Source organism: Fusarium poae, chromosome 3, assembly GCF_019609905.1.
Source record: "Fusarium poae strain DAOMC 252244 chromosome 3, whole genome shotgun sequence".
Taxonomy (NCBI): domain Eukaryota; kingdom Fungi; phylum Ascomycota; class Sordariomycetes; order Hypocreales; family Nectriaceae; genus Fusarium; species Fusarium poae.
Genome location: NC_058401.1, coordinates 3,436,202 through 3,451,048, shown reverse-complemented (window position 1 = coordinate 3,451,048; position 14,847 = coordinate 3,436,202). Strand labels below are relative to the sequence as shown.

Here is a 14,847-nt window from a genome sequence, read left to right as displayed (position 1 = left end):
GAACTATCAAGTGATCAGACTGATATTACTTGGATAAAGGATGCTGGAGCCTTGAAAGTGGAACGATCTGGAGGGAAGACAGTTGTTCATGTTTTTATACTAGGAACACTCTACTATTGCTTTTGGTGGTATTTGTATTGCATGGAATCAGGAGTTCTCTGGAGTAACAGACAGCGACATAGCATGCGCTAAGGGGGTCATCCGCACTGAGACCACAGTCGAGGCTGTGGCATATGTAGCGCTGTATTGACAAGCATGTGCGATAGTTCCTTATCATCGAAGAATAAAATACGTCTTGACTAGTCTAAGTCTGTTACCTTTCCCTTTCCCTCCTGGGTATCCAGTATCAAAGCGGCCGTTACACATCCATTCCAGCCATTGTCCTTGGCCAATCCTCAGGATTTTTATCCAATACCAGTAGTTCCGTGGTCTCATATATATAGCACGCCCTTATTTACCATCATGTCTCCTTTAGTAACCGTGACGTGAGCCGGGATACTGTCCCCAGCCAGGAGGAGGCTGGTTGCCAGGAGGAGGTCCGCCGTAGCCTGGCTGGCCGTATGGAGGGTACTGAGGAGGGGGTGCTCCATAACCCGGACCTCCATATTGCTGAGGAGGAGGCGCTCCATATTGGGGACCACCATAATGTCCTGGGGGAGGAGCTCCGTACTGAGGCTGAGGAGGTCCGCCATAGCCACCGCCGTATGATTGTTGCGGTGGGGGAGCGTTGTAGCCACCTTGCTGGGAGTACCCAGAGTTTGATCCTGCGTAGTTGGGGTTCTGTCCATATTCGAACGAGGTCTGGCTAGGCGGGGCAGGCGAGTTGGACATGTATCCTGTCGCTGGATTTCCATCTTTACCCTCCATAGAGTCAAGGTCGCGAGTCTTGACTTGAGACCACAAGGAACCTGCAACCTTACCATGTCCTGCATTGGCCATGTCGCCGAATGTGCCATGGTTACAGCCACCACCACCGACACTGCGGCTTGAGCCTGAGACCTGGTTAAGGATGTGGTTCTTGTGGTTCCTGACAGACTCGGAAGAGAGAAGGTGGGCAAGCTCATGGCGACGAGGGTGCTCATCAGCCCAGTTTTTCATGGTCTTGAACATATCTCGCTGAATTTCGACATGGTCGTCGCGAGCAGCAGGATGGTGGAATGCTCGGAGGACATCATCGACAACCTCATCCACGGAAACACCAGTGTTCTCCCATGCATACAAAACTCGCCTGTGGATTTTAGTTAATAATTGAATATTTGCTTCCAGGTGTCAACTTACGGGACTGTGTATTGTAGAATGGTGGCGGCAATGCGACCAGCACATGAGTTGAGGATGTTTGTGAAATGATCCTTGGACAACATGGAGTGAGTAGGATCGGAGCATGAAGGGTTGTCCCAAGGCTCATACTGAGACTTGGCGCTGGCAGTAATGACACTGGACGAACCGTCCTTGAGGACCTTCGACACCTGTTGGATGATGGGTCGGATGAAGGGGGCGAGAAGGCCCAAGATGAAAGCAGTAAGAGTCTCACTGATCTTCTCAAGAAGCTTCTCCAGTCCAGGGACCTTGGAAATACCACGGCTGATGGCTTTGACGATCTTGTCACGGAACTCAAGGATAGGGTAAATCTTGCGTGCGGTTTCAACGGGGTCGAAGTCAGGGCTCATACCAGGGACTTGGTTGGCGCTATCGCGAGTCAAATCACCGCGGCTCTGCTGATAGCTTCGGTTACGCTGCTCTTGAGCCTCGGAGCTGGCCTTGAGGTCCCTAGCCTGAGAGGCGAATCCATCACCAACACCAGGGAGTTTCGATACCAGACCGATAAAGTCACCAGGCGTAGACTTGATTCCAAGGAAACTTCCAAGGAGTGAGCGTTCGCCACCACCACTGGATCGGTTGGCAGATCCTCCCTCGGCGTTTTTGAGGGCAACGTCAACCTCGTCGACTTCAGACTGAGTGAAGTGGTCCGAAGCTTCTCCAATAACGGAGTGTAGAAAATCGACGGCTCCAAAAGTACCAGTCACAAGGGGGTATACTCGCTTACCGTGAAGCTTAATCTCGGTATGCGCACCGCAGTGTGGGAACACAGAGTGATATCCAAGCTCACGAAGGGCAAGCTCACAGTAGTTGCTGTGGGCACTAAAATCTTCCAAAGTGTGCAATGATTGCCCCAGGCATCTCAACGCCTCGCAAAGGTCGTCCTCGTTTCCTTTGCTTGAGCCGCTGGTGTAAAGACGGCCATAGTGAATGCTTCGGGCCAAACTGTATCGCAGGTAGGCTGCACTGGTCGCCCAGCCACCATGTTCGTTGGCGATATAGTTTTTCATACCCGTGCGAGGATCTATTTCGGTTTCTACCGGCTCGACTGGACCTCGCAATCGTTTGTCAAAAGTGCGTGCATCAAGTCCATCTCCATAGCCGAGAGGATTGTCGATATGTTCCTCTGGACGATAGACACCGAGTCTATCTGCGGTGACCTCGAATTCGCCAGTGGCGTAACCGTGAGCCATAAACGAAAGAACCCAAACCTATTAATGCCAGTAAGCACTGTGAATCGCATGGGGTAATGAAGCAGTAAATTTATACCAGAACGCGGATTGTCTCGGCATTGACGCCCTTTAAACTACCGATATCAACGGCTTGGGAGTAGTCGCGCAACCAGTTTCCAAAGTAGACACGCTTGATCAGCATGGAGGACCATTTCTTTCCATGAAGAAACGCGATGGTTTCGAGCATATCCTCAATGTCTAGATATTAGGTGAGCAACAGAATGCGACGGAATTGATGGAGGGGCAGCTTACCTCCATGACGCCAGTTGTGACCCTCGACCTATGCGCATGTTAATAGAAGGTCTGGGTGAGCCTTGTATCTACGAATCTCGTAACTAACTTGAGCAATTGAGGGGATATTTCCAGCACCAAAAGCCTCAGCTTTGCCAGGAAGGAGAATCAGGCAAACTGCGATCAGCAGCAGCCATGAGCCCCGCGGCATGGAAAATGACGGCATGGCGAATTAGCGACGCAGCCCTATGGCGGGGTTACAGCAGGGAGTACACGATAAGAGGTAGTATATAAGGTAGTAGGTGAAAAAGCTTATCCAAAGTATAGTACGTGGACGAGGTGGAAGAAAAAAGGTTGAAGTAATGGTATCAGAAAAGGTCAAGAGGAGGTTTAAAAAAAACTTGATCTGCCAAGGGAAGGGTGAGTTGATACCTTAGTAGTGTACCTATCTGGACGAGGTCACACTGATGACGGGATTTAATGTGGCTGGGCACTTCCAGCATCCGTCAGCTCTCAGGTTTGATGTTCATGTGGCGCTCATCGGACTGGTCAGACTGCTTTCAGGCACTTGTATGTTAGTACTAAGACCATTTACTAAACCCTGTCTCGTGCTTGGATTGGTAGATTGGGTATAAAGGTCGTTAGTGTTGGGCACAACAGCTACCAGATCTCAGCTTGAGAGGCCTCTCAAACCCATTGCTTTCTTGGAGATGATTGCGAAGCCGTACCCACAACTCGTGGCTTGGCAATGGAATCTGAGGCGGTACATGAACAAGCCTTGGCGCTCTATAGTATAGGTTGGAGACATGTGAATGTAGAAGTGAGAGGGAACGAGAGCGAGCATGTTGTCGTTGGTAGTTACACTCTTACTTATCAACATGAACAGATACATGCGTGTATATGAAAGATTAAAAACTAATTTACTTGGGCTGGCTGAAAAGGAGAGGGAGGGAGCTCTACATTGTTCTATAGATATGTCTAGTAGCTTGTGTACATAGTAAGTCGACAAATGCGAATTACCTGCTGCAAGCTCTGCTATAACTATAGACATCATCTCAAACCAGATTCCTTTCTCTCATTGAGATTCTGGTGAATAGACATTTTATGCTTTAAATTGCTGCAGAGAAAACAGATTACAGGCACTATAAAATCTGATGCTGGTGGAGCTCAATTGTTTGTAAAGGAGATCCGGCTTCCTCGGAGAATAACCCCTGCCATTAGAAAGCTCGATCGGAGCATACGGAGCACTGAAATTCCGATGTTATGTGTATATCCAAAAGTCTGGATCTACCGGCATCCATGGATAAGTCCATTGATCGGCTGATCGATAAATTAGTTAGCCCCAGATTATCAAGGAGAGAAACATAGCATCAACGACTGACACGATACTTGAATGCTGCTGACATTGACAACGGTACTGGCTGATACAAATATTATGTGCCAGCTACTAATTCAAGAACACCATTGTTTTCAGCTGTTAGGTGTTCATGTGCAACTTTGAAGTGTAAATCTCGATTGTCCCATGGCATTAACAACTAGCTGTCCCTTATAAGATTAAACTCTGTGTTAGTCACTGTTCCCAACAGTATCAATGTAAATCCCGTTCTTCTACCTCGGCCACGAGAATGAATCGTCCACCGCCAATTTAGTAAATAAATTACAACTGTTTAACTTTAGAGATCAGGTTCTGTATCCTGAACTTGTGGCATGTTTTGTGGTCATTGTAACGCCACTCTGTTGTTAACGCGGAACGGGGATCCTCATTAAAAAAATATCCCCTGGATGGACCCCTGTGCGGCGACTCTAACTCGCCGCCCGCGCCGCCCTTTTGCTAGGTCCGTCCCTTTGACTGTCTGGTTTGGATATTAATTAAACCTTCAACCCTTTTCTCTAGGTTTCAACTTTTTCCGCTTTTTCTTATCCTACACTCTCCTTGGGTTTCCATCCTTTTTCTCTTCTCTCGGTCGTCCACAAGGAGCACTCCTGCTCGTGCACCCTCCTCACCTGTGGTCTTACAGTCGCCTTCTCGAGTCGACTCTAATCCTCCGACCGCTGCTTCAATAAGATGCCTGGACGTACGCTTCCAACCTTCACCCGTGCTGAGGTCGAAGAGCACAATTCGGGGGACTCTTGCTATGTCACCATTGGCAACAAGGTCTACGATATCACCGATTTCATTGAGGACCATCCTGGCGGTCCCGAATACGTTCTCGAATATGCCGGCCGCGATATTGAAAAGATCCTCAAAGATTCTGATTCGCACACACATTCTGACTCTGCCTACGAAATCCTCGATGAGAGCCTAGTCGGATTTCTCGTATCCGAAAAGTCCGTCAACGGACATGCCAACGGCAATGGCAATGCGAAACTGTCCAACGGGGATGCCAATGCCACAGTCCACCCTCGGACCGGAATGTCCTGCGAGGAGGATTTGAGCAAGGAAACAGATTACAACATGGACTATAAGAAGAACAAGTTTCTGGACTTGAACCGCCCTCTTTTTCCTCAGCTTTGGTTCGGTGGATTCACTAAAGAATTCTACCTGGATCAAGTCCATCGTCCTAGACATTACAAGGGCGGCCAATCCGCACCGCTGTTTGGAAACTTTCTTGAACCTCTTTCCAAGACAGCTTGGTATGTGGTTCCTCTTATTTGGCTGCCATGCATTGCATATGGCACCAACGTTGCTGCTCAAGGCTTTGACAACCAACTGTACACTCTTGGTTACTGGGTCTTTGGTGTCTTCTTCTGGACTATTATTGAATACGTTCTGCACCGCTTCTTGTTCCACCTTGACTAGTAAGTTTCTCCAGTCATTCTTACCGAACTTTGTGTACTAATTCTACCAGTTACCTGCCTGATAACCGCGTAGGAATATGTCTTCACTTTGTCCTCCATGGTATCCACCATTATCTACCAATGGATAGATACCGTCTTGTTATGCCACCCACTCTCTTCGCTGCTCTGGCTGCTCCTTTCTGGTGGGTGGCTCACAGCATCCTTTGCCACAACTGGTATGCTGCTGTAGCAGCCTACTGTGGAGGCGTCTTTGGATATGTCTGCTACGATCTGACGCACTACTTCCTTCACCACCAAGACTTGCCTCTGTGGTACAAGGACCTCAAGAAGTACCATCTTGCTCATCACTTTCTCGACTACGAGCTTGGTTTCGGCGTCACCAGTAGATTCTGGGACACCATTTTCGGCACTGAGCTTATTTACGACACCAAGAAGACAAAATAAGCTCACTATAATGCGCGCAATTTTCTGCCTGGCGTGCATGTTGTAAATCCAAGCCGGCACACTGTATATATGTCTTGCTATCAAGTGCTTGGCGCACACTGGGTTGTACGGAGCAGTCATGATTAATGGATGGTAATGAACATGGTGGGCCTTGGCATTAATGGATCGAATCAGCATAAATACCTAGTTTTAATGGTTGGGACTGGTACGCCTGACATTCTTCTTTGGACAGAGTCGCTTTTTAATAATATATCTTGTATAAAAATCAACCTCCTGTGCTCTCATTGTCCGTTCACTTATCACTACGTGACGAGAGCAAAATACGCATCTACCTAGACCCAGGCACTCGCCACGTGTCATGTCACGTGCACCTGAGACTGTTTGGACGTGGTACGTCTAGCCAAAAGCTTGACCCATCAGGACTTTTCAAGGCAACCTTCTTTCAACAAACCTCTCATCTAACCAAAGCAAATATCGATTTACACACCAGGAAGCTGTATAAAGATATCTGCTGATATTAGATCACGTTACAAGTCACAAATTCAGCAGACGCCCATTGATAAATCTAACACGCAGACATCATGGCTACCTTGGATGTGGAAGCACTCCTTGACGCCACCGCGAAGGACACCGCCGAGCACAAGACTAAGAGCCCTATAGATGATAGAACAAGGGATGAGCCTGAGCGAAGAGAACGCGATCGTGGTGGCCGTGATCGAGATGGAAGCCGACATCGCGACCGTGACCATGGTCGACGCCGAGACCGTAGAGACAGCCAAAATCGAAGCCGCAAAGGCACCCCCGACGTAGGAACACCTCGAAGCGATGCTGGGAGCCACAAAAGTAGGAGAAGAAGCCGCAGCCGCGACAGTGATCGCCGTCACACGCGCCGAAACAGGGACGGTGATTACTACCGTGGTGGACGACGCTCACGTTCACGATCTCGTTCCCCTTACCGCCATTATCGACCTCGCGATGACCGGGAGCCTCGTGAACGAAGAGATCGTGGCGACCGACGCAACCGGGACTTTGGGCGTGGTCGAGATGACGACCGTCGGGAAACAAAGCGCGAAGAAGGCAACCCGCAGCTTACCGAGGACGAACGAGATCGCCGTACTGTGTTTGTCCAGCAGCTTGCTGCTCGTCTCCGCACGCGTGAGCTGAAGGAATTCTTCGAAAAAGTTGGACCTGTCAACGAGGCCCAAATTGTCAAAGACCGTATCAGCCAAAGATCCAAGGGGTAAGACAACTCACATCCATCAACGAGAACAGCTGCTAACAAACGATAGAGTCGGTTATGTCGAATTCAAGAACGAGGAATCTGTTACCCAAGCACTTCAACTTACTGGGCAAAAACTCCTAGGTATCCCCGTCATTGTGCAAGTGACAGAAGCCGAGAAGAACCGACAAGCACGAAACCCTGAAGCTTCAGGTCCTCACCCCAATTCTATTCCATTCCACCGTCTTTACGTCGGCAACATCCATTTCAACGTTACCGAACAAGACTTGCAGGCCGTCTTTGAACCCTTCGGCGAGCTCGAGTTCGTGCAGCTCCAAAAAGATGAGAATGGCCGCAGCCGTGGCTATGGCTTTGTCCAGTGAGTATACCTCTTTTGAATCATATCAGTCGCTAACTTGATAAGGTTCCGTGATGCTGGCCAGGCACGAGAGGCACTGGAGAAGATGAATGGCTTTGACTTGGCCGGACGTCCTATTCGTGTTGGACTCGGAAACGATAAGTTTACCCCTGAGAGTACTGCCAACATGTTGCAGAGATTTTCCGGTCAGAACCAGCAAAACCCTAACTTCCAGGGCTCTGCGTTCTCTGGTTCTGGCGGACGTGGTCCTCAAAACTCTACTTTCGACCGAGCCGGTGGTCGAGATAACGAGAAGACAGGAGGTGCTAGTGCTCTCGATGATACCGATGTTGCTGGTGTCAATTTTAATAACTATAGTCGCGATGCATTGATGAGGAAGCTTGCCAGAACAGATGATTCCGCCACCACCAATGGCCACGAAGAACGACAAGTCCTCAAGCCCAAGACTGAGACGAAGCCATTGCCTGTTAATGTCAACATGGCTAGTCGCTGCGTGGTTTTGCATAACATGTTCGACCCCGAAGAGTACGTTGCAACCCATATTATGATTGTGCTTGACAGTTGCTAACAATTTGCAGAGAAGAAGGCACCGACTGGGTCAAGGAGCTTGAGGACGATGTTCGTCAAGAAGCCGAGAGTAAATATGGACATGTCGTTCACATCTCGGTTGATCCGAACTCCAAGGGTGACATCTATCTCAAATTTGACAAAGTCCAGGGCGGCGAAAATGCCATCAAGGGCCTCAACGGCCGATACTTCGGCGGACGAATGATCGACGCGTCACCTGTTGTAGATGCCGTCTACAGCAGTTTGTTCTCTCGTACCCGGGCAATTTAAAGCTAATGTTTGGCTTGTCAACAATGCTCTCTAGGACTCTCGCAGGTTAGCAGAGTCCACATGAACTGGCTGAAGAGCATCACTAAGAGTTTGGTCATCAACAGACTTGAAGTCTCCGCTTCTTTCAGAAATTCCCCGTTGTCGTCGCTCTCACACACGTTTCGGCGCGATACATTCGCCATCACCGCCAAACTTTTCACGACTCGCATTACATGCATCAAGGTTCCCAAAATTCAGCATCGCATATCTTTTTAACCATCACGGTGTCGCAGGTTATTCGTCCCTTAGTCCCGGCCGACCTCGTCTGGAAGACTCGACGCGCACGCGCCCCTATTAGGATCAATTATCGATCTCCAGGTTCAGCACTCGTTCAGTCGCAAGGACCAATACTGATGTCTTGTACCCTAGGATGGCCCTTCCCCTTGAACCAAGGGGCAGCACCCCAGACCTGCGCCTTTGTTTATTATATGAATAGTTTGTTCCAAATATAGAATATGTTGAAAGTAGTAATCGCCTTTCTGTGACTATGTTTGATGATTGAGAGGTAGGGAACGTCATGAAACTTATTCTTCACGTTGCTAATTACGCTCAGGTCTGTCAAGCACAACTGTGCTCATACCCGTTGGTTTCGAGCTTGTGATCAGCCGTACGCCCTTTACAGGATATCGGTCTCAAATGTTGATGTTGTTTATTGGATTGCCTTCCAAGATTTTTGAGTAGAATACAATATACTTATGCCATGTTAGTTAGATACACGATGAGAGTGAAATGTCATCATGCATCGCAACTTTGTATTGCTACAGATTGATTTGTATTTCTTGTTATCATTTAGTGGCGAATACGGAGGCCCCTGTTGTTCTCTTTCTTCTCAATCTTTGGTTCAGCTCATCTAGCTGCTTCATCGCTGTTACTTATGGGAAATGAATCAACTCCTGAACTTGTCATATTTCGAGAGTACACTCACCATTCAGGTACCCTTTTTTCTCGTTTCCAACTCTGGCAGGACTTTATATCAATGACCTACTATTCGCCTGTCTAGGTGAAGTACCTAGAGGTATTCATCGTTCATTAATTGGGGCTTGATTGATGTGAGGGTGTGCAAGTGGGAGTCACATCGGTTTGTCGGCTGCTTGCCAGTGCGAGGCAGCTGGCCGAATGGTTCCCGTCAGCAGCTTCTACCTCGCTAATCGAGTAGGAGAATATGTTTCACCCTTCTGCCTTATCTCTTGATCTCCTCAGCTACCTCTCAAATCATTCTTTGCTCATTTGTGGTTGCTACGTAAACGCATTTCGATATCTTTCAACAGGAGCGTTTAGGAGCATCTTTTCCTTTCTTTTTTACCATTTTTCGTGCGGTTGGCAAGCAAATAGGTATTCGACCCGAGCCAGTGCAAACACAGAGCAAGAATTATACCAAAAGTTTTGTCTCGGGGTTGTTTTTAGTGTTTGTTTTGCTCTTTTCGCAACACCTACATACCCTCCCTGCCCTAATTCTTCCTACCACTCTCACCTCTCCCCAAACTGCGATTTTCCATTATCATCACGAGGCTTCGCTCTGTATATGATGACACACGAGAGCATCGCATCTTCTACCGGTAGCTATTTCTCGCAAAGTCAATTCGCATCGAGGTGGTCTTCCGGCAGCGAGAGTCACGATACCAAGCCTACCAACACCATGTTGAGCATCAACTTCTCGACTCCCCTTGCGGGAGCTGCTCGATCCGAGAGAATCAAGCAGATGACCAATAACCACGTAAGTCATCAATTCCTTGGGCGTTGTCTACTCCGCGCCCCTACTTGTTGTCTTCCGCCGAGACGCTGCGCCCACTCCCGACCAAAACACTGACTTATTCCTTTTTCCGTAGCCTGCTTTTGAAAAGTCTCGCCAGTCTCAGGAGATTCTTGTCAAAATCCAAACCTCTCTGCGCCGCATGCCTGGTGTCTCTTCCAAGGAGTCCAACGAGATCATCGGTCAACTCCAGGAAGTCGGGCAGATTGTCAGCACCGAAACGAGCCAGCTCGTCGACGCGCTCATGAATTTGACTCTTGACCAGGAAGATACTGACAAGGCGATCGCGCGCATGAGTATCGAGGCCAATCTTGCCAAGGCAGAGGCCGATGATCAGGCTCATACCCTGAGCACCATTCGTGCCGACCTCGCAAATGAGAAGAGCAAGCGTCAAGAGGCCGAAGCCGAGGTCGCCAAGGTCATGGAAGAACTCCAAAAGCTCTCCCGCGAAATCAACTCGCTCAAAGGGAAGGGCAACGACGCCAGTTCTGATGATGCCAAGTCGTCTCCCGATCGCGACATCTTGATCAAGGTAAGCAACTGGTTTCAAATTGCTACAGAATCAAATGGCTAACTTCTCCAGCAACTCGGGGAATCAATCCAGCACCTTGAGGAACAGGTCAATTCTCGTCGATCCCTTTGGCTCATGAAGAACCCGAGCCCTGAGTCGGTGGCTCGTGCTGTTGATACCATCACCGAGTCTTGCTCTGACAAAGACGCAGTCCAGAAGAGCCTCACGTCGCGCCGCTTTGGCAGCGACGAGGAGACCAACTCGCGTGATAGCAAGCCCTCTGGTCCCAGCGAAGTCGCTGTTGCTGTTCACTCCCAGCGTCCTCCGTCTGCTGCACGCTTTGGGTCGCACATTGTGCCTGGTCCTTCTCGTCCGACATCAACTGCACCAAACGAGCGTCGATTCAGCCAGTGGAGACCTCCTACCCCTTCGCAGCCTCAGTCTCGATTTGGAACCCCTTCTTCAAGCGGTACTGGTCCTCAATCCATCTATGGACGCAACGCTCCCCGTCGCAGCTTCGCCAACGGCAGTTATCGTCCCAATGCTCCCGAGTTTTTCCCCCGGTCCTACGGAAATCCTGACAAGAATGTCACATCTCCCAGCAATGGAGGACATAGTCAACCTCGACAATACTATCCCCCTACTCCCTCGGGCGGGCGTAACAAGTACAGCCGATTCCGTGATCCTGTCCCTGTTCCTGACTACGAAGGCCCGTCTGGTGCGCTGACTACTCGGCCTCCTTTCCCTGGACCTCCTATCCATATCACTGATATGACTATCCACGCTTGGCACGACCAATTCACTGAACTCTATACATCCATCCGCGGTTTTGTTGCCCGTCATGCTAACCAGGCTACTTTTGTCAACCCTATGGATCTCTCCACCACTCGTCTGTGGACTGTCCTCTTGGCAACCTACCATCCTCTTTCTGAGCATGAGGCCGTTTCCTACCTTGACTACCACCTCAAGGAAACTAGCGCGAAATCCTGCTTGGTCACTCGTGTCGTTATCGACTACATTGTCAACCGCGTTTGGGTTCCTCGTGCCTGGATGGGTGCAGAGACTGGTGCTACCCACGGCCTTATTGAGGTTGAGAAGGATCTTGAACGAACTCAAGGTATGTTGCTGGTGTTGTGTATATCAACAATCTGGGGGCTAACAAACTTGTAGGTCAGCCAGCTACTCGCCGTCAGCAGTTCCTTGATCGCCAGGCAAGCATCATTGATTCCATCCTCAAGCTGGATTCGTACCAGGAGTTCAGCAAGGTCCGCTGCCAGGAGATCTCGGATGTCATTCTCAACATGATCGAGCCTCTCCTCAACCCTGAAGCCGACCCTGAGACTATCTACAAGGAACTGGAGAGTGTCGCTTCAGCCGCTTGGGCTTTGTCAAGCCGCGTCCTCAGCAGCCGACTAACCTTTGACTTCCGCTTTCCCGAGATTGGGAGCCGCTACTCTTCCCAGTCCATGCTGCCAATCTGGCCCGATTACGATCCCCAGGATCTTCAGGCTGAGCATTGGCGTGTCGCCCTTGTCACCACCCCTGTTGTGACTTGCCGCAACGACACTGGCTCAAACATCTCTGCACACTCGGTCTGTGTAGCTGATGTCGTCTGCATGCGATAAATAAATGGCAACAGTTGTCCTCGCTGCCGTTAGTTCATTGGGACAACGTATGAGGAGAGGAGAAATACATTCTTCTACAAGGCAGCGAGACTATGACGAGTATGGTACCAAACCAACATGTGCCATTATGTCATTCTAATTTTGACCACGAATTCACGTTGCGACAACACGTTGACACCCAGAGAAGGAACATCTCCTCCAGTCGACACATCTCCTCCAGTCGACACATCTCAGATATAGCCGCCCATATCAATCGGGCGATTAGGCGTTTTGTTATTTGATACTACGGGTATTTGTTTTCTTTACACATGCCGCATTTTCTGCATGCACAACGGCAATTGGGTTTTCATTCATGGAAAAGGATACACCATATGCAGTCACATTTCCCTTCTGGAGATTGAACGGTGATCTATCCTACGCATATGGGTTTGTTTCTTTGCGATTTATTTTTCTTTTCCGTTCTGGGGAAACTAGGAAAAACAGTACAAGGGTGTTCTTGGCGCTTGAGGAAGAGGTCAGTCTTCGGGGAACACTACTACTATGGGGGTTACGACAAGTCGTGGGAAACGTCCTGGGATACACACTGCCTTCGGCAGGAGAGAGAGGCGAAGATATCCAAGAGAGACGTCAAGATGAGTCATTACATGTAATAATAATTAATTTTTTTTGGTACACTAAAAAGGCAGTGAAGCCTGTGATTTGAATCTCGTGAGAGTATGTTTCCAGTACTGTTGACCTGGCTCACCATCTAAACTTCTAAGTTCCAGAAACTCCGTGGTATCAAGTAAAAGCAACATACCACCCCATAGTAATACATACAAAAGAAAGAATTTACGTTGAAGGTTAAAGAGCCGCGTCGCTAGAAATAGAAAGCTTAGTAACCGCGGCCTTGAGGAGAGCCACGAGTGGCCCGACGATCGAGACGTCGCACAACTGCACCAAGAACAACCTTTAGAATACCCTCTGCAGACAAGGTCTGGCTGTTGTTCAAAGTAGTAGAGTTCCACGTGGCTGTATCAACCATATCACGAATACCCTGCTCAGCAAGATCATCGTCCAACTCGCGGAGTGCCTTTGTGGCGCCAAGCTCGTTTCCGACCTGGAAGAACTGGATTCCAACCTGGTGAGGAGGTGCCTCGATCTGGTCGAGCTTCCTGGCGTGGTGAACAATGATGCTCTCCGGATCATCAGTGGGGCATCCGTCGGTGATCATGATGATGTTGACCGGCTTGGTCGAGTCGATGTTCTCGGCGCGACGAGCGATGTGCGAGACGTAGGGCTTGAGGATGCTGTGCAGACGAGCTCCAGTGGGTGTAGAACCGCATGGTCGAACAGATTTGAAAAGGTGCTCAACTTGCTTGGCGTCACGGATGTTGTAGTATCCTCCGGGGGCTTGCGTGCCAGATCCAACGGCGGATGAGCGGTGGTTCAGGAAGTAAACGTCGATACCGTCAGGGTCGTGTGATGTACAGATTGGTGCGATTGCGCTGAGCGCTTCACGGACTTCTCTCCATGATCGACCGGCCATAGACCCAGAGTCGTCAATGATGAAGACGGTATCAAAGGTTGAAAGGAAAGCATATTTATCCTCTGCACTTGTTACACTGGAGAGGCTGGGTGCTGGAGAAGCACCTCGACGAGGGATGTCGAGATTAGAAGGTTTGGTGGTTGATTCATAAGCAGGGGGTGCCTCATCGGCTGCAAGAGATGTTAGTCGTGAGGACAACGAAGCTGAGGAGTGTGACTTACGGGTATTGAGGAAGGGATTAGTGTAACCATGTCTGGGGGTTGTGTTTGAGTTGCCCATATTCATGTCGCTCTTCATGTCTGTTGATGACTTCTTTGTGGAGAATTTATCTTTGATACGGTTGAACATTCTGGGTGAGGAGGAAGTTGCGTGCGGCATTGGGAGAAAGAAGTGGCCTCTTTTATTTTATGTGAGTTTTGTTGGAAGGAGCAATGATTAACTTTTATTTGGCTTGTGGCAGTGACAAATTCTAAAAGTCGGACCGGTTGGTTGTGTATAAGCTCTTTGTTGCTGGTGTTTGCTATTACTGTGTGAAGTAAGCTTGTTTATTGATAGAATGATGATGATTTCTAGTAATGTTGAACATTGTTGATGGTCTCTATATAGTACCTAGACTAGGTATCTATCAAAATCACTAGGCATACAAGGCATATCACACAAATTTCGCTATTCGCGTCTTGTGGCCAAACAACGTTAACGAAGATTTCATTTCCGATGTTTGCGTTTCTCTAGTGGTGTTGTTGTTACTTCCATGATCAATGCCCCCAGAGGCGCAGTCGCCTCACAGGTCGCATGGCGGCGATAGACTCGAATGGTTCGCCTGAACAGTCTGTAGGTAGATAATTTTCAGGCAGCCTAACAAGGCATTTTTCGTTCATGTCTGACAGCCCCTCTCTAACTAAATTACGTGCATTAGTGGCACACACTCAGCCCCGG

General features: G+C 49.1%; 6 protein-coding genes across 6 annotated transcripts; 4 read left to right on the top strand and 2 right to left on the bottom strand.

Moving 5' to 3' along the window:
* Nucleotides 1–471: 471 nt before the first annotated feature.
* FPOAC1_008534 (uncharacterized protein) lies at nucleotides 472–3,006 on the bottom strand (the record flags this gene model as incomplete). Its single annotated transcript, XM_044852975.1, has 5 exons — nucleotides 472–1,228; nucleotides 1,279–2,528; nucleotides 2,587–2,747; nucleotides 2,802–2,829; nucleotides 2,890–3,006. The coding sequence occupies 5 exons, from the start codon at nucleotides 3,004–3,006 to the stop codon at nucleotides 472–474; spliced, it is 2,313 nt and encodes a 770-aa protein (XP_044705645.1).
* A 1,839-nt stretch (nucleotides 3,007–4,845) lies between these two features.
* On the top strand, nucleotides 4,846–6,023 carry FPOAC1_008533 (uncharacterized protein; the record flags this gene model as incomplete). Its single annotated transcript, XM_044852974.1, has 2 exons — nucleotides 4,846–5,579; nucleotides 5,630–6,023. 2 exons carry the CDS (start codon nucleotides 4,846–4,848, stop codon nucleotides 6,021–6,023), a joined length of 1,128 nt encoding a protein of 375 aa, XP_044705644.1.
* A 581-nt stretch (nucleotides 6,024–6,604) lies between these two features.
* FPOAC1_008532 (uncharacterized protein) lies at nucleotides 6,605–8,458 on the top strand (the record flags this gene model as incomplete). Its single annotated transcript, XM_044852973.1, has 4 exons — nucleotides 6,605–7,263; nucleotides 7,313–7,621; nucleotides 7,667–8,146; nucleotides 8,200–8,458. 4 exons carry the CDS (start codon nucleotides 6,605–6,607, stop codon nucleotides 8,456–8,458), a joined length of 1,707 nt encoding a protein of 568 aa, XP_044705643.1.
* A 23-nt stretch (nucleotides 8,459–8,481) lies between these two features.
* FPOAC1_008531 (uncharacterized protein) lies at nucleotides 8,482–8,795 on the top strand (the record flags this gene model as incomplete). The annotated part of the gene is made up of 2 exons (XM_044852972.1): nucleotides 8,482–8,503; nucleotides 8,563–8,795. 2 exons carry the CDS (start codon nucleotides 8,482–8,484, stop codon nucleotides 8,793–8,795), a joined length of 255 nt encoding a protein of 84 aa, XP_044705642.1.
* A 1,224-nt stretch (nucleotides 8,796–10,019) lies between these two features.
* Nucleotides 10,020–12,383, top strand: FPOAC1_008530 (uncharacterized protein; the record flags this gene model as incomplete). Its single annotated transcript, XM_044852971.1, has 4 exons — nucleotides 10,020–10,211; nucleotides 10,324–10,779; nucleotides 10,831–11,875; nucleotides 11,929–12,383. The coding sequence occupies 4 exons, from the start codon at nucleotides 10,020–10,022 to the stop codon at nucleotides 12,381–12,383; spliced, it is 2,148 nt and encodes a 715-aa protein (XP_044705641.1).
* An 874-nt stretch (nucleotides 12,384–13,257) lies between these two features.
* On the bottom strand, nucleotides 13,258–14,289 carry FPOAC1_008529 (uncharacterized protein; the record flags this gene model as incomplete). The annotated part of the gene is made up of 2 exons (XM_044852970.1): nucleotides 13,258–14,081; nucleotides 14,133–14,289. 2 exons carry the CDS (start codon nucleotides 14,287–14,289, stop codon nucleotides 13,258–13,260), a joined length of 981 nt encoding a protein of 326 aa, XP_044705640.1.
* Nucleotides 14,290–14,847: the final 558 nt, after the last annotated feature.